Source organism: Bombus bifarius, unplaced genomic scaffold (assembly GCF_011952205.1).
Source record: "Bombus bifarius isolate JDL3187 unplaced genomic scaffold, Bbif_JDL3187 scf7180000008199, whole genome shotgun sequence".
Taxonomy (NCBI): domain Eukaryota; kingdom Metazoa; phylum Arthropoda; class Insecta; order Hymenoptera; family Apidae; genus Bombus; species Bombus bifarius.
The window spans coordinates 91448-110260 of record NW_022884505.1 but is presented as its reverse complement, the minus strand read 5'-3'; the positions used below and the strand labels follow the sequence as shown (position 1 = coordinate 110260).

Genomic DNA, 18813 nt, shown 5'->3' with positions numbered 1-18813 from the left:
ACTACAACATTTATAATCAGCTATTTTCTTATTGTTATAACACAGGCCTTCAGGACGTAATGTTTCTATTGGAAATGAACAAATTTCGTTCGATCGTCTTTTGTTCACATTCGATATATTAAATTTTCAACAACTAAATTGTTTATTTTTTTAAAAAATCGTCACTTAAATTCATTGTACTCATATTATTCTCGATAACGTTAATTTCATTACTCTTAATTAGCACTTCCATGGCTTAACTTTTTGCTGTATAAAACCTACTGTATCTAATCCTATAATTCTGTACAAATTACACATTTCAACACCAATAACTGACACAGAATATATATAACACAATAACAAATTATATTCAATATATCTTAAAATATGTTATTACAATCTACAAAACATTAATCTATATAGAACCTGAGTATTTGCAATAGCAAACTGAGACATGAGGGAAAGAATAAACTTCTGTTTCAAAAAAAATAATATCAAATAACACGATAAATAATTTAGAAATAAGAATTGTATTATACAATTCCCTCGTGCAGTAATAAAATAATACTTCGATACAGCATTGCAAAATTTTCTATATAAAAATAACGATTAAAAATGGATATAAATCATTTTTCTGCATATATCTCTACATTTTTCACTTTATAAACAACGACGTAAAAAATAAGATTCGAAAAATATGCAAAAGAAATAATTCTACTTCGATATTTTTCCGATAGGATTACAGAAATTGTACCTTGTCTTTTCTGTGCTCAAAAATGCTTCTCTTATGCCTTACCTTTAACGCTGGTGTTTCAGGCACATACTTATATTTTTCTTCTTATTTACCAATGTTTTATTCGTGTAGACAGTTAAGAACGAAGCACATGTAATCAACAGTGAAATACAAATTGTATTTGCATTATTTTTAATTTAATTCACATTTTCACCAAGGATGCTAAAAAGCATGTGCTCCATTTTTATACTGTACTGCGCTATAATTTATATCCGCGGCTATTTGTTTAAAAGCGTTTACTTAAACCTCGTCTTCGCTGGACTCACTGCTGTATGCCAACTGTTCCTTCCACCATTCTCGAACCTCTAGCATGACGCTGGAAGGTTTTGGTACGGTTGCTTTTGCGTTGACTACTTCCCGCTGCTGTCGGCTTTGCTCGGTGCTCTCTGTGAGATGTGGCAAATTATTTTTCGGCGCCGCTTCAAATGGAAAGCTCACGTTGGAGAAAAACACGATAAAAAGGATATAGTTACAAAGTATAAAAATATACATACGTGGTGGTCTATTATTCTTCTTCTTAGGTGCCGCACTCTTGTCTTTTTCAGACCTAATGGAAGCAGGATCTGATAGTGTTGGGATTAAATATTTTCTTCCTGATCCACTACCTATACTATCAGATCTTGGAAGCACTACTGGTTTCTTTGCTTTGCAGTGCCTGATTGCATCAATCTCCTGCTTGGTAATAAATATTATTAAAAATTATATATGTATTTTTTACTATCAATTGATTAAAAATAAAATTTACCTTTGTTTCAGTTTCTTCTTCTTTGGCTACTTCCTTCCCTTTTTCTTCTACATGCTCTTGTTGTTGTACTTGTTCAGTGTTGGCACGAAGACCGGCTACGAGACTATTCTGTTGCTTCTATAATTGTAAATTATAAATTAAATCCAATTTTCTGTAAATTGTTGTTTATAAACTTACCCCACTAGCACGTATTTTTTTCAGACAACCTTCTAGCCAATTTCTGATTGTTTGCTTAGCAACCTCTTCTTCAATAATGTATTCAAACTCCTCTCTTGCCAATAATTCTTCAAGCTGAAGAGCTTTTCGAATATCAACCGAACGATAGGATAACATGCTGCAAAGAATATGTCGTCAGAAAATATTTCTTACAATAATGATAGTTACTTATACAAGGACTTACTTGATAACGTCATGAAAGGTAACATCTTCACCATTGTTCAACTTTTCTAATTCGTAGCACATATGTTTGAAGAGAAGTCGATCCTTCTGTGGGTCAGTTTCCAATCTACCTTTCAATAATCTTAAAATAAACTTCACCTAAAACAAACTAATATATCATTACTTCTAGCCAATTTATAATAGCATGTTAAGCCCGTAAAGACCTTTCTTTTAGGCGTACCCGTTTCACAGGTATAAAACCTTTCTGATGATTATCAACAACGTTCCAAGTGTTCTGGAAGTTTCTAATATCAGCATACGATAACAAAGCGTCTTCTTCATTGGAGTAAAATAGAGAAAAGTTCTCCATAATAATAGCTATTATGAAAGATTATAAATTTATGGTACCATCCTTAAAGAATCATTCCAAAACAACCAGTGTATCTATTCAATGAGATCGATTAGTACTTACCCACCAGAAGATTTAAAACAATGTAAGTGATAATGACGTAGAAAGTACAAAAATATATTAAGGAAGCATGAAAGTTGCCGCAATCGGTTTCCCAATAATTAGCAGCTGGAGTGCAATATGGTGGTTGTATCATGCAATCGTGCATTATTTTATTCCAATCTTCCCCTGTGACAATACGGAAGAGCATCGCGACGCCTGTTACAGGTGACTCAAAATTGGCACGCCTAAATGATAATCGTCTCTCTTAAGATTGTATTAGAAATAAAGCGCCTGCACCATTTAATTATTTTCTAATCTTAACACTACTCCTTCATTTTATTGCACTGAAATACGTAACATTACCTTCCTATACCTTCACCATACTTTACAGTTCCAAAGATGATCGTGCCAGCTAGCGCATAAAAGAAAACAAGAAGAAACATGCCAAATATAATGAAGAAACTTTTGCAAACGGATACTCCGACCGTTAACATCAGCATTTTGAGAGTTGTATGTTTGCCAGTGATTGTGAAAAATCTAAGGATCACGACCATGAAGCCGATTACATATGACAAATCATTCTGCAAGAAAGGTATTCCCGTCATTACGGTCATTATGTTATTTTTAAACAAACGAACGATCACTGGATAATAATATTACCGACCTACCTTCATTGTACAATGAATGACGATCCAAATAACACCGACGACTGTCACGAGCAAATCATATCTGTTTCTTCTGGACTGCCAATAGCCACGTGGTGTAAAAGCAATATTTTTCATAATTACTTCCACGAGGAAGATGAGTGTCAGAATCGTGGACACCGTAGCGAGTGCTTCCGTGTGTTCTTCCTCGATTCTCCACTTAAGGGGGGAAAAAATAAAAAAAGGTTCATTAACGCAAAAAAAAAACATATTGTGTCGATTTACTTTTACCACGGTCTAATGGTAGCCGGCAAGGAACAAATGATTCAAGGTAACAGTCATTGAATCCTGTCCTTTTGCGAGTATGTTCTTTTGTATGCGAAAAGTTTGCTAATTAATTTTATAAAACGATGTTATGGTGTTGTGGTTGTGTTTTTGTGTGTTGTTCTTATAGAAAATGAATGAAATATTATTCAACTCACAGAGACACACAGAAGAGCACTGTTTATGAGCACCATGACCGCAATAAATCTTTTAAAATAGATATTTTGCGTGATGTCATAGATAAATGCCCTGAATTTTTTTCCATCTGGTCTGGGTGGTAAATGTAACGGTTGTGCGATTTTCAGTCGCTTTTTCAAATCACACCTATTCGAATCATAATAAATATTCGTTTACAATTTGAACGTTTCATTTGAGAAATCCATTATGTTCAATTAAAACTTTACCATCGTCTTTGATCGACCGTGAGTAATGCGGTTCCTTTATTTTCAGAATAATTAGCGATAACAACACCGACGAACAGCGTTAAACCAATCATGCAACCCAGGAAAATATAGATATGAATATAAATAGCATGGACCTAAAAAGTCATTGCATAATATCATCGCAGAAGTACTCGAAGGTAATGTTAATGACTTACGGGACCAAGAGCTTGTATAAGAACATCTCTAACGTCGAGCCATCCTTTAAAAGAGAGTACTTCAAAAAGTGCCATCAGCGCGTCACCAATATTATCAAAATTAAATCTTCTAGGATTAGCCCTAAAAGATTTTAACATCTACTTAGAAACTCCTTCCTTTGTAGAATCATTTAAATTTGGCATTTTCTTTTTAATAAGCCTACCAAACGCGTGGCACTAGTATCGATGGATAGCTCTCATTTTCGCTAGGATTTAATTTCATTTTCGTCACAAAAACTCTCCTCATGAATACTCCAACACAATCTTCTCGTTTTAAAATAGTGGGATCGTTGCAACGAGCTAATCTACCCCCGTAGAGCTGTACACCATAACTCGCGAATATAAACATCAGTAAAATCAATAGAGTAGAGACCTAAAAAGCTTCTTATTCATTTTTTGTCTGAACTCAGTGCCAAACGGCTTTTATGTATTCAAAAAACATTTGCATGTTTGAACTTTTAATTAGAATTATTTACCAATAAGATCTCTTTGAACCCTCTACATAATTCATAAACAACTTTTCTCATGTGCGGTACAAGAGTGAAGATTCTTAGTGGTCTAACGCAACGTAAGATCATAAGAAGTTGCGCACCGGAATTCGGAGGCACGCTCTTCGGCATCCAACAGAGAAACACGAGGCTGACCTAAACGACCACTGGATTAGCGTTGAATTTATCAGATATCGAATAGCAAGAGTGATTTTTTATCAACGTACGACATAAATAAAAATATCCAACACGGAGGCGACGTCTTTGATATAGGCCTTCGGCGTAAAAAATAGCCCGTCTGCCAGAATTTTCAGAGCTAATTCGATACTCATAAAGATCACGAAACCGTACTCCGCAATTTGCAATGCCGGAACTTCCATTACGCGGTATCGTGGTGTTTCGAACATCATAGAGATACAAGACATAGTGGTAGCAAAAATCATTACCCAATCAAGGTATGTGACCAAGCCAAGAAAATTGCTACAAAGCGTATAAATATATGTGACTATAATTAATATTCCTTGTCTTGAACTTCAAGCAATAGTTTAATGCATTTTAAAATATCAATGCTTATACTGAAAGCACTTACTGCAGGCTTTTATATTGAACTTTCCTCTCTTTTCCAGTTAATGGATCTTTTACGTTTGTATCGTATCTCGCGTAAACAAGCGACTGGCAAATTTTACGAAATTTACTTTCACGCGGTACTGCGAACAATGGTGTGTCAAAAAATGGGTGATTTTCGCGTAAATCTTCTTCACGCTGATTTCTACATAAGTGCAATGTGGTAAGCAGTTCAATTAGAAATAGAAAGAGTGTAAGTGTTCGAACCAGTGAGGAGAAACTATTGCATCTTACCTTCGCATCTCGGCCTGCTGTCGTTTAGCTTGCAACAATTTAATGTCCAAATCATGCGGTCTACTCCGAGAAGAGCTAACTCTGTTTATACCTCCGATATCACCGTTTTCCATTAAATGTTCGTACGTCTGTTTCAACTTGATTGATCCACTACGGACGCTTCTTCTAATTGATCTATTATAATGATCATTTACAAAATTATTATTATCTATAAATACTCTTTAAGTAATACATTATTATGTAATTATTTGTAGAACTTAAGATTTTACTTTTTCTGGTCAAAACGAAGTTGCTTGGCACTACTGACAGTACCCTGTGGCTTTAAAAGACCTTTTCCTGGCACTGGTATCATAGCCGAATCACCTAGTAATAATCTTTGATTATTTGAATCACTGAAAAACAGTACACATATTGTATGTTTAGCATAAGACTTATAAATAATGTTCAAACATTTTATGATACAATAACTCACTTTATAATATAGATAACAGCTGCTTTTTTAAGATTTGTAGCAACGTTTCTTACTTTCGGTGGATTATTTAAAATTTTTACTGGACGTTGTTTCCTATATATCATTTTTGAATCAAAAGTTTCATTTATTTTCTTGACCCCTTCGTTTTCTTCAGTTTCCATTTCAAATACGAACTGTCTCATGAAACTTTCACGAACCTAAATTAAAAATATAAAAATGTATACGTTTTACCCATTTTTTTTTTGTAATAAAAATACACAGTAGGATAATAAATAATACTTACTTTTGGAAGATTGAAATCTGATGGCACTTTGTGTAAACATGTCATTTGAGGACTATCAGGAAACTTCTCAAAGATTCGCAACCTAAATGGTAGAGTTTCCTTTATCTCTGCACTTTGTTCGCGGAATTTTAATTGCTTCAGTTTCTTGATATCTTCGTCCAGTTCAAGATTATCCAAAATTACAGCGACGAACAAACTTAACACAATCTATAAAAAAGATATAATATTAATTACATCACGATTAAGAAGAAAATAACTCTAAATCTATTTCTATTTTTTTTTACCAGCGTGACGAAAAGATGGTATAATATGAAATACATAGCAGCAAGAGGAGCCATTGTTTCATGTGTCCTTAACATTGTTTCGTCCATAACGTCTACCCAAGCTTCTTGTGTCAAGATTTGGAACATGGACATAAATGCCTAAAAAACCTTCTATCAGTATAATTTGATTACAGTATAAATCTGATCACATCTTTTACCTCTGGAAATGTTTCAAATTTCGTGAAATCAAGAAAGCAAAAAAGCTGCATAGAAATACTGGACGATATGACTAGCAGGCACATGGTAAATATAATGAGGCTGCCTAGCTTCTTCCCCGGACCAAATATTTTATATACAAAATCCTCGAGCATAGGTGATGCCTTGATGAGCCTGACTACTCTAAGAACCTAATTACAAAAAAATGCCATATCAATTTATCATTGTATACTTTGATTTTGTCTTTTTTTTTTACTATATAACTGTATCTGTTTTAGGGCTGAACAAAAGTGAATATAGAAACCTGAAAATACGTGAATCCAGAAAGATAGAAGAACGGAATGATGTGTAGGGTTGTACCAATTGCCAGCAGCAGCTCGAATTTGTGAATCGAATGCTTGTAATAACTGCGAAAGCCGAGACACCAGATTTTGAATAACGTCTCGAGGTCCAAAAATACGGTGAACGCGATTTCAGCGTAGTAATAGTTGTCATAGTACATATGCCTCGGTTTCTCATCATGCTTGAAGCTCATCGTCGCAGTGGCGATTCCATTTGCCAAAATCACGAACATTACCACCATACGAAATTGTGGAGATCTAAGAATTGCGTGACATATGGGAGAAGCCAATCCTCCGTGTTTGTTCTCATCTAGAGTTACCAATTTCCAACCATTATCGTCACCAGTTAATATCTAAAAAAAAAGAGACATTATATGTGGAGTCCAATTAATTATTTTACAAACTACAAAGTTTATTATTAACTTGTGACGCTGTATTGTTACTGATGTGCCCCCTAACACCCCACATTTGTTGAAATTGTACTCGTATTTCATTAAAAGTTTCCGTAATGACGGCTATGAATACGTTTTTCACGAGCCATGCTAAGAAAAATATCATCGTACTAAAGTAAAGAACCGCACGCCAAGCGGGTAAACTATCTATAGCACGGTACATGATAAAAACCCATCCCTCTTGTGATGCAGTTTGATAGACAGTAAAAATACTAGTAGCTGAAAAACCAAAGTTATTTCTGTAAAGTACATTACTTAATAAATAAGGTTGTAAGAAATGTATTATACTGTAAGATTTGTCATTACCAAATTCATCGAATCCATTGAAACCCATGATGTACTTCGACAATTGGAGTTTCATACAAGTCATTCCTTCTGGACATTGGTATCCTGATTCAGGATCAGTAGAACAAAAAGTATCGGGAATGGCTAAACTATTTATAGTTATATACTTCGGATCTGTAGTATTAAGAACACAATGATTTTTCAATTCACCGAAGAATTGAACGCCTAAAAGACCATAAAGAGACATGAAGAAAAGGAAGAAAAGAGTCACATTATATATCTGTTGACTCGAACGCCTGAAATCACAAGTAGCGCAATAAGTATAAAACGCTCAATGAAAGTTTTGTCTCCAAAATACTTACTTAAAAATTTGATTAATTCTAGCTTTCGGCATGGAGAACTTAAGGAAGACTCGTAAGAAGCGTATCATAATCAAAGGTCGTGGTGCCCGCAAAATCGAAATGGGAGTGAGTCGTATATCGAAACCTAGCATCTCAAACATTTGTAAAATTACAGATAACCAGAGAAAGATGACCATACTTCCATCGAATTGGCACCAATGATCTTTTAAATAAGATTTATCCCTCTGTAACTAAATGATTGTCAGTTTTTTGTAAATTGTTAGGTAGATTTACAATATTATACGAATTACCTTCAGTATGCCCCTTATGTGCATCTTAGCAATCATTTCAGCAGTAAATAAAAACGTAATAACTAAATCGCAAATAAAGGTAACATATTGAAGAGGTGGAACTTTTTCAAAAGTCTTAGGAGTATTTAAGCAAACAGAAGCTAAAGATACTAGAGCACAAGACCTCATCAATCTTCTCACCCATAGCTACAACAACCAAGTAATTAGTTAGTAATTAATATTAATAAATGTACACGCAGTTTACAAGAAGAAACGACAAATATCTGACTTATTCAGGAATGAATATACGTGTTTCTGATGTACCTTATTCACCCATTCTATATCAGCGCTCTCATTGAGGGACTCCTCTGGGCCATAATCGGCCAAGACGGGTTCCCCTTTGAGGCTCTGCTTGCGCCCCAGCATCATAATAGGAATTATGTTCGCAATGGTGAGGCCTATAATTGAAAAGTATTACGAATAACACAATATTACGGAATAAACATGAACATCAATAACAATAAATAATAATAAAAAACAATTCTTTCGATATTATTATAAAAACAATTATATTATTATAAATCAACAGCAATATGATGGTTAAATAATTACATGTTGAAAATTAAAATATAATATATGATACTGATATACGAAGAAGACAATAGTTAAAATTACTATAACATAATTAAACGTGTACATAATGTATAATTTTAATTAAGATTACTATAATTATCGCATCCAATAAAAATGATGTATTTAATTGGTCCTACCTTTTTTTAACAATTTGGACGACAACGAAAATTGCCTTTACGGCAATTCATATAGACTACATTTCAGTATAAAACAACGATAAAGCTTTAACGTGTAATAAACATCTTATTAGTAACAACAAGCTGGCGGCATGGCGGTGATCATTTTTTGGTTCAGTTCTGGGCTTTCCAGTGATAGTGAAAGCTCGATGTGAGCATGAGCAGTAATATTATCATTGCAAACAAATCAATATTTCAAATCGTGAACGAAGGCGCGTGAATCGACGATGTTGTAAGTAACAAAGACTTTTATTTTGATAATCATTATTCATTAATGAAATATTTAAAAGAATAACGTCGATTTATTTTAAAAATGTAGTCTTCTCTCATAATTAAAAAGGAAATGTTTTACTTTCATTATTAATTTTATTTTCCAAAAATCGTATATTAAAATGTGCTTAATATATATTTTAAAGAACACTTTCATTTTTTTAATTTGTTAATGTTTGCATTTATTAAACATAATGCTATTGTTAATATTGATTAAGTTTTCTTTATGTTCTTCTCTGTTGAGGCCATCATTTTCGAAAATTCGGAGTTTGAATTGGATAAAAGTACAGATGGTGTGTCAAATTCAATTATTTGGCCATTCTTCATAACGATAACACGATTACATGAAATAACAGTCTTCAAACGATGAGCTATCGTTAATACAGTAGAATTGGAAAATGCGTTTTGTATGGTATTTTGAACAGCGACTTCAGTTTCTGGATCAACAGCAGCAGTTGCTTCATCTAATACTATTATCTACAATGGAATTATAAATTATTAAGTGAAATAAACATTAATTAATACGAAGAACTTTCGCTGACATCATACTTTGGCATTACGCAAAAGTGCTCTTGATAAACAAAGTAATTGTCGCTCGCCAACGCTTAAATTGTTTCCTCCAACTTCAATAGGAGCATTGAGTTCTCCTGGCATAGCTTGAATTTTCTCTTTCAATTGAGTTTTTTCTAAAACACTCCAAATTTCGAAATCGTCAAATTGTTCAAAAGGATCCAAATTTGATCTACAATATAATTATAGATATTACTCAATTTCTAATATTCAAATTTACTTCTTTGTTTATTTTTTAATTTGTTAAATGTACTTGCCGTATGGTTCCACTAAATAAAACAGGATCCTGAGGAATTATAGACAATTTATTCCTTAATAATTTTAACTTCACTTTTGCTATATCTATGCCGTCAATTCGAATTTTTCCGTTAGAAATTTCAACTAATCGAAACAAAGCAACGATAAGAGAACTTTTTCCAGCTCCTGTTCTTCCCACAATACCTAAAATTCATTATGTCGCAGAAAAAATAATCATGTAAATAATGATCGTAAATCTGTTATCAAATTATTATTACCTATATGTTCACCGGATTTAATAACAAATGAAATATTATCTAATACAGGTGGCAGTTCTTTTCTGTACTTCAATTCGACTTTATGGAATTCCAATTCGCCGTCAGTAGGCCATTGATCTGAAGGATTTATAGGATCATTCCTAAAACTTTCTTCTTTCTGCAATGTCTGTAAGGTGCAACATATATATTATTAGCTATGTGATTTAATTATCAATTATTGTTGCAACTAATAAGTACTAATTTTATTTACCCTTAAGTAGTAACTTATTCTTTCGACACTTATAAAACGAGTTTCTGTTTCTGCCATTAATCTTACAGTATACTGAAAAACACCGGTCATTTGCATTGCATATGCCATTGCCAAACCGGCAAGAGATGGTGATATTTGGTTTTTAAGCAATATTACAAGAAACGCAGTAATGGAAGAGGAAATAATCGCTAAAATATCGAGTCTCACGGCGGACCATCTCATGATAGACTGACACAGGTAAAGACACAAATTGTTCAAGTCAATTAATTCCTCAAATCTAAAATGTAGTAATTCAGTATTATACTTTTATCTCCTTCAAATTACTTCATTCATGATTCAATTTAAGAAATATACTTGTTTACAAATGCTTTTCCCTTTTGGAATGCATGAATGGTATTCAAACCATGAATAGTGGTTGTAACAAAGCTCAAAACGGGAGATCGCGAGGTACTCTCTATTCGCTTGAAATCTCTCATTGCTACTCTGAAAAATTTGTCTTTTCGCTACATTTGATAGTAATAAATATGATAAATTCTTATTTAGAATATTAATCTCACCTAAAGATTTTGCTAATATAAAAGAAAACAGCTGCAAGAATGATTAATGGTATACAAAACCAGGGTAATATTGCACATATAGCTATAATTGCAAAACTACATGTAATAATATTCTGTACCATGTTTTCCACAGAAATCGGTATGTAACTGTCCACTACAATAAAAAGATAGATAAAGAAATGCATTTACTTACTAGTTCCAAAAATATTTAGGAGATTTTACCTTCATCAATATCTCGGCTAAAAATATTTTGTATTCTTCCAATAGGAGTAGTTTCAAAAAATGTAACTGCTGATTTAATCATTTTCTTAAAAACTTGATTGTGTAATGTCGTTGAAGCCTTTATTGTAGCATACATAATAGCCAAGCCACGCAGTAAACTTGTTAACAAAATAACTCCAATGCAGCCAATATAAATGTTTTGATAGTATGAATAGTTTGGATTATCATTTAAATTGTTTGAAGTTACAGTTTTATTGGTATTGGGATCAGTGACATTCTTAAATGAAAAAGATCAACGTTAACTAAAAATAAGAAACATAAATACCAATTAAAAAAAAAAACATATTTACTCCACCACCAGCTTTAATCCATATGGCTAACCACCAAGTACTAAATGCTGAACTTCCAACATTTAACAAGAGCGTAAAAAATACCAAAAGAGCTATAAAATAACCACCTGCAGATTTCACATATGTATGATACGTGTACAATTCCACAGTACCCATCCCCATTTTTTCTGGCGTTGTCAGAATTGCTCCTAGATAACAAATATGAATAACATAAATGACAAATATTTTTAAATTGATGATATAAATCTTAACACACACCACCTCCATGTATTTCCTTTGATATTGCAATATTTTCATTGTTGTCTCCAGAACTGCATGCTATTTGTTTCTCCAAATCATTACTAGATTCTCTGCTATCTATCTTAGTTAATGCTGAGGTTTCACTAATTAAATTAGAAGTAATTGTTAAAATTACGAAAACTATAGTCTTTAAAAATTATTTGTAAAATGCATACTCTGTTGAACTATTCTTCGTTTTTAATAGTGCACTGTTTACCATTGCAGCGTATTCTCTATTTAATTTTATCAATTCATCATGTGTACCCTGTTCTACAATTCTACCTTTATGCATTACATAAATTTGATTAGAATGCTTTAGGAACTGTAATTGTTCGGATATAATGTTATTTGTAATTAAGTATATATATATTAATTCAGTTTCATAAATATTTATTTAAAACATACTTGAACCTGATGTGTTACAAACAAAACACATTTATCCTTAAGCACTCCGAGAATTAAATTTTTAAAAATGTAAGAACCCACATGTGTATCCACTGCACTTAATGGGTCGTCCAAAAAATATATATCTCTTGAAAAAGAATGCTTTCTTAATATCCACTTGTAATAATAAATTAAGAAATTTTAATAGAGAAAGAAAACTATTTACCGATTAGCGTAGAGTGCTCTAGCGAGAGCAACTCTTTGTTTTTGTCCCCCTGAAAGATTTATACCTCTTTCTCCAATCTCAGTTTCGTCTCCACCCGGTAACATATTCAAGTCTTCTTTTAGACTGCATACTGTCAATGCTTGATAGTATCGTTTAGCATCAAACTGGTTTCCAAACAATATATTTTCCTTAAAAGTTGCATTAACAATCCATGCCTGCTGACTAACATAAGCGCATGAACCTTCTCTCAAAATATGGCCATTTATCATTTTTAACTGCCCTAGAGCAGCAAGTAAGAGACTAGATTTCCCACTTCCTACTTGTCCACAAATTCCTATTAATGTACCTTTAGCTGCTCCAAACTTAATATCAGAGAGTACTTCCACATATTGTGTTTCCTGGGAGGGTTCATTAAGTTTCTCTAGTTCAATTTTGGTCTTTAAATATGATCCAACTTTCCTGAAAAAATACAAAAAAAAATTATTTCAAAGGAATAATTCCAGATGACAGTAAAAATACACAAACAAGCAAAAACTCACTTTTTTTCTTTAGCATTTTTTAACTTCTTAGTGTGCAAGTTAGAATTTTCGTAAACAAATGTACCATTAGCAATGGCTACAGCTTGCGATTTTACTATTGGTTTAGATATGTGGCATATCTGTTCTTCTAGAAGCAATACATCCTACACAAATATTACTAATTACTAATTACTAAAGGCGAACATCAAAAAGTGTAGTCAAAAGGAGTAACTCGTGACTGTTTTGACAATCAAATCATTATAAACATGGTCAAACGATTAATTCTAATGACAATACGACATTCACATAAGCAAGCATTAAATTTCTCACATCTTACATTACATACACCAATTATAAATAATAAACTTAGAAATGCATACAAATTAGAACTTACAACATGCAATGTGTCACACAATCGTATTGTATTAATGCCTCTAAAAAAAACAAAATGAATCATCACAATGTTTATATATTTAAATGGATTATCTTAATATCAGGCATGAAATTAACTATATTACAAAGCATTGTGCGTTGCTCTAACTACGACAACAACTTTTTTACAATGCAAATGTTATTTGCAAACTAACTAATCTTACGTTTTTACTATCATAATTAGTAATTGCTATTAACAAAGAAGATCTAAAAGTAAACACCTGAAATCTGTTGAGTGTTATGTTTGACTCATTAATATTAACTAATGCCACTTGAAGGAACATAAAAGAAGAACGAAATTGAGAATTCAGCAATGTTACAAAAGGGAACACCTGGAAAAGTAATGGATTATAATTTAAAGTAGTAATAAGACAAACTTATGTTTTGTTAGACTATTTTCAAACATTTGCATTTCAATCATATGAATAACCCTGTATTATTTCCTTAATGTATATAATACCACAAGGAGGAGTAAAAGAAAAAGCAATTATTCTGTGTATATTTACATGTATGCAACACTTTCCCCTTTACGACTACAACCGTTCAACCATTTACAATTAAGGTGAAAATATGAGATTATTAATAAAACAAAACTTCCGTGTATATTATATCATAATTTTCGTTCAATTTTTTCTTCAAATAATTTAAAAAATAAATTTGGTAAATATAAGATACACGAGAATTTGTTTGATAGTAGTAAGTACGAAATACCCATCCATTAAATATAAATTATGGAAGAATTGCAATTAAATTGTAATTTAAATTTTAAGAGACCTTCATTCTTCTAAGTGCAATATGAGCGTCGATAAAATGTCGTGTAGAATCCTTAAGGGAGGCGAGTGCCATTCTCAGCATATTTCCAAAAAATGTTGTAATTGGGAAAGCCTGCAATATATATCCCATTAAGTGCAACACTTGTTTCTTGACTTGATGACTTTAAATATTCTGTGCAAAATAAATATCGTTGACCATACAAATGCTAACTATACACTTCTTAAATTGTGCTGATGTCGATTTACACATGATTTTTTCGGTATTACTTATTCTAATATTCCTCCAAAAGAATATAAATAAGTGACTATGCTAAATGTTTACTTCATAAATTAATATATACCTGAGCAGCAGTTAAATTACTGCCTGTAGATAAATGAGCTAGAAATGTAATAATTGCAGCTATCACAGGTATAGCTGGAGTTAAAGAAATAGCAAGACTTTGGAAATATACAATTTTATGTAACCAGTATTCCTCCTTCTTTCGTATACCTGAGAATTAATTAATATATTAAAAGGCGATACAAATTAAAAATATAGTACTAATATATCAAATAGATAATATATTAAAAAGATGGTAATCATACCAAGAAGTTTGTGGCTGAAATATTTTTCCCATGAATACATTTTAATCAATTTTACACATTCTAAAATTTCGTTCATTAATTTCACTCGTATGTCTGTAATAACAACTGTCTTAAAACGAAAATGTCCGACTAAACGGGATATAAGATACTGTTAAAAAATAATGTCATGTAGTGAAATTTTGAATAGATAGAAAAAATAACTTGGCAAACTTTATAAAAAAAACATTGTTTACCTGACAAGGATAGAATATCAGAAAGGTCAATATTCCACAAATAGCTATGGGACTAAATATCCACAGAATATAGGCTATACCACAGATAATAATTATTGGGCCACTGAATATCATAGGTCCATAAATGACTACATCAAAAAGTCTTTGACTGTCATTAGTAAACAAATTAGTTATCTGAAATTGCAAAATGAACATAAATATAAAATTAAATTCAATTTGACAATATATTCGAAATCTCACTTCTCCTGTGCTTTTGTTTCCGAGACTATTCAGTCTAATAATCTTTTTGTATAAAAGAGTAGTACAAGCAGATTTTAATCTCAGTGCTGTTCTAATATTAGTGTTCCAAGTCCAATTAAAAAATACTATTCGCAGTAGATCACAGCATGTTAGTAACAATGCCCATTTTATACCTATCCATGTACCTTCTTCTGGTGACTGAACGTGTTCCAGTACTTTCTTCATTAATATCATCTAAGACAAAAATATAGCATTCTATATAGTACTATATATAACACTTGTATTCTACATGAAACTAAAAGTCATACAGAGGTAATAAATCCGCAAATTGTAGAGCAACTTAATAAAAATCCAGCTATACATATTCTTGTTCTCGTGAACCTCCAAGCTACGCTTGAAAATGATGCCAAGTATGGACCATGTTTGCCTATCTCCTCTTGCCAAAGTATTTCTAATCTAAATATGAAATTTATTTTAGATATAGTAAAAAAAAGATAGATTCACAGTATAGTGCAGTTACCTATGTGCATTGTATTTGGAGCTCTCATAAATAGAAATACGTGGTAGATTTGTAATGTCAATACCCTTTTTATAAGCTTCCCATATATATGGCGTTATCCATGTATAAAAAATATATGAAAATAATCCAGCACTATCTGCTGGCATACTTTCTTTATTTCTAAAATACATACAGTAAGATATTACTTAAAAAATAATTTTTTATCTCAAAAACATCTACTTTAGTACATACTGATTTCTATGACGTATTGGTATAAGATTCCTTAGAGCTGGATTGTACCGGCTCATATTGGTTCTTCTGATATATTCTATTGGTACTTTTGGTGAGCGTGAATATCTACTAGGAAGTAAAAAATGCTGTCCTTCACTAGCATCATTGTACCTAAAAAAATATAAGAAAATATCAATTTTTCACTTAGATTTAAAAGATATAGACAAGACTATAGTTCTTTACCCTTCACTATTAATACACTGAACTTCATTATCTTCACTTTGACCACTAGGAGAATCTGTCTTATTTTCCATGATTTTCTTCTAACACTATATGTTAACAATACATAAAGAAATTTAAATTACACAATTAAATACATAAATGGTAAGAATAAGATTATAATTTATAAAATATAGTTTTCTCAAATATTTACCAATTCTTCAATTTATTTGATGATATTTTACTTTGTAGTACTACTTATGCATTGTTACATGTTTGATAGAGATACCAGTACAATAGTCTGTAAAATTATCAGAGAAAAATTAATTTTGATAGTATGTTACCGTTATCTATCCAACGATTAAACCATCAGCTGTATACCAGTTATCAGTTGTGTATCAGTTATGTCGTTCTTCACCTTATGCAAAAAAATAATAACTTTATTACATTTGTTATTTATTTAGTCACAAGAGAAAAACCAAATAAATTTAGTTTTCAGTGAAGCTATACATACATAATGTATAGTAATTTCAGCATTTATAGTGAACATTAATAGTGTTAGAAAGCTGATAAAAAGTCTAATCTTGTGTAATTAACGATAAGTATCAAAACTGAACAAATATGTAGTTTTAAATTTATATGTGAGAAGCTATGCCCTCTGTGATTTGACAATTCGTGTATGTTATGTCATGTGACATAATCCTTAATTAACCTGATTTTTTAAATATTCGTTTAAATCAACGAAGTAACAGTATTTTATGTTATAATTTTGGGAATTGTTTCATAAAATGATTAAAGATAAAAACATATGGAAAATACTTATATAAACAAAAAATATTTCACAAGAAGTATATATATGCATCAGATTAATAAACTATGAAAAATAGCTGTTATTTTTTTGTATTGTAATAAATATTTTTGTAATGTTATACCATTTGTTCATCAAAAAAATAATGTAATTAAATTAAAAGTTAAAAAACCTATGTTTCTTGTACATATAAGGATATGTTGAATGTATATTTAAATTATACTTCCTCTACTTACATTTTATGGAAGAAATGTATCAAATTTTTACCGAATTATATCTTATCTTCCAAAATCTAATGTCGCCGTTGATCTCAACTATGCTTAAGATACTGATTATCTTTGTTTATGGATGATTAATTTTGGTACATGTTTTTGTCAAACCGTGTACGTTTCATATTCCCCACCCAGTCACTTCTATACATGACTAATAGACTTCAATTAAATACTTGATATACTAAATATGTACAATACAATGTACTTCATACTTCTCTGTCCCATAGTCCCATTTATTCCAACCTCATTTATATGTATTTATTATTTAAGTTATAATATTGAATTATATCATACTTGATTCACGAAAATCCGAAAGTCTAAAAAATAAATAAGAATCTTATATTAAAAAAAAAATTTGTAAAAAATGGATTACTTTCTAGAATGGAAATTTACAATGATGTCTAACTATAAAAACACAATTTTTAGTTGAATAAATAAATTAGTTAATCACTTATTAAGTACAACACAATATGAATAAAGGCCTTCAATCATGAAGATAACGTTTATTGCTATGCTTTATAAAACACAGGTCACATCAAACATACGTCATTTCTATTAAGTTCATGCACAAGATAAGTTTATAAGGATACATTTTATTATTATTATTTGAATATAGAATTTTTTCACGTACAAAATATAAGGTCCTAAACAAATACAAGCATTTCTGTTTTTTTTATAACATTCATTTTCACAATGAAAGATAAGGAGTATTTTGTCTCTGTTTCCTTATATATAATGAAATATTACATTTGTATCTTTTTGTAATATTTTTTCTTTTTTTTTTTTCATGTTAACATCTCTCATGAAAACTTGTAGAGCTACACATACTACAAGTAAAATTGACTCAAAAGCAATTATAATCTTTATAAATGCCAAAAATGGAGTAGAGCCTAATAGCATTTAACACTTTGACTGCCACGCCGAAATCACATGTTTTGCTTAGGACCACAGGAGTATTTTTATTATTCAAAGCATATAATGGCAAAATAATAATGAATTGACGATGTAAGTAAACATTCTTCCCCAATGGACCGTTTATCTTATTTGTGGTCATGGGTGACCACCGTGGCGGCTTGGTAACAGTTGATAGCGACATATTATAACAAGGCTTCGTTTATTTCGTCCAAAATGTATTGTTGAAACGTGTAGAAGATTTAGTAAACAGTATTTACACATTCTATACATAATAGTAAGGTATGTTCACACTTAGATGCAAGATTTGTTCTCAATTTTTTTTTTTATTAATGTTCTAATAAAAATGTTTAATTGTTCAATGGGGTACTTTTTATTTCAAAGTATGTTTTATTTATCGGTTATATTCAAAATGCCCT

General features: G+C 31.3%; 1 protein-coding gene across 1 annotated transcript; it reads right to left on the bottom strand.

The window, feature by feature from the left end:
- Window positions 1-622: 622 nt before the first annotated feature.
- On the bottom strand, window positions 623-17640 carry LOC117210029 (sodium leak channel non-selective protein). Its single transcript, XM_033452609.1, has 54 exons — window positions 17447-17640; window positions 16617-16820; window positions 16427-16512; window positions 16205-16354; window positions 15974-16132; window positions 15762-15909; window positions 15454-15687; window positions 15214-15387; window positions 14981-15128; window positions 14737-14885; window positions 14397-14507; window positions 13844-13954; window positions 13212-13354; window positions 12673-13131; window positions 12468-12594; window positions 12239-12384; window positions 12042-12166; window positions 11784-11971; window positions 11434-11710; window positions 11212-11365; window positions 11009-11137; window positions 10655-10931; window positions 10405-10570; window positions 10147-10330; window positions 9869-10061; window positions 9620-9796; window positions 8565-8699; window positions 8262-8447; window positions 7972-8195; window positions 7631-7905; window positions 7296-7543; window positions 6836-7225; window positions 6534-6722; window positions 6337-6474; window positions 6053-6259; window positions 5770-5966; window positions 5567-5689; window positions 5298-5471; window positions 5029-5208; window positions 4667-4919; window positions 4428-4595; window positions 4116-4324; window positions 3913-4033; window positions 3719-3852; window positions 3473-3638; window positions 3015-3209; window positions 2710-2927; window positions 2368-2591; window positions 2137-2273; window positions 1918-2054; window positions 1695-1851; window positions 1518-1634; window positions 1267-1444; window positions 623-1191 (listed from the first exon to the last, which is right to left on the bottom strand). Exons 3-54 carry the CDS (start codon window positions 16495-16497, stop codon window positions 1013-1015), a joined length of 9459 nt encoding a protein of 3152 aa, XP_033308500.1. The 5' UTR covers window positions 16498-16512; window positions 16617-16820; window positions 17447-17640; the 3' UTR covers window positions 623-1012.
- Window positions 17641-18813: the final 1173 nt, after the last annotated feature.

Excerpts from the sequence above, each read along its gene's own strand:
- LOC117210029 (XM_033452609.1), bottom strand. The coding sequence starts at position 16,497 with ATGGAAAATAAGACAGATTCTCCTAGTGGTCAAAGTGAAGATAATGAA. Across the intron at positions 6,260-6,336 it reads ACCATCTTTTCGTCACGCTG|ATTGTGTTAAGTTTGTTCGT; the intron begins GTAAAAAAAAAT and ends TCTTTTTTATAG. Across the intron at positions 2,592-2,709 it reads TATGGTGAAGGTATAGGAAG|GCGTGCCAATTTTGAGTCAC; the intron begins GTAATGTTACGT and ends ATTATCATTTAG.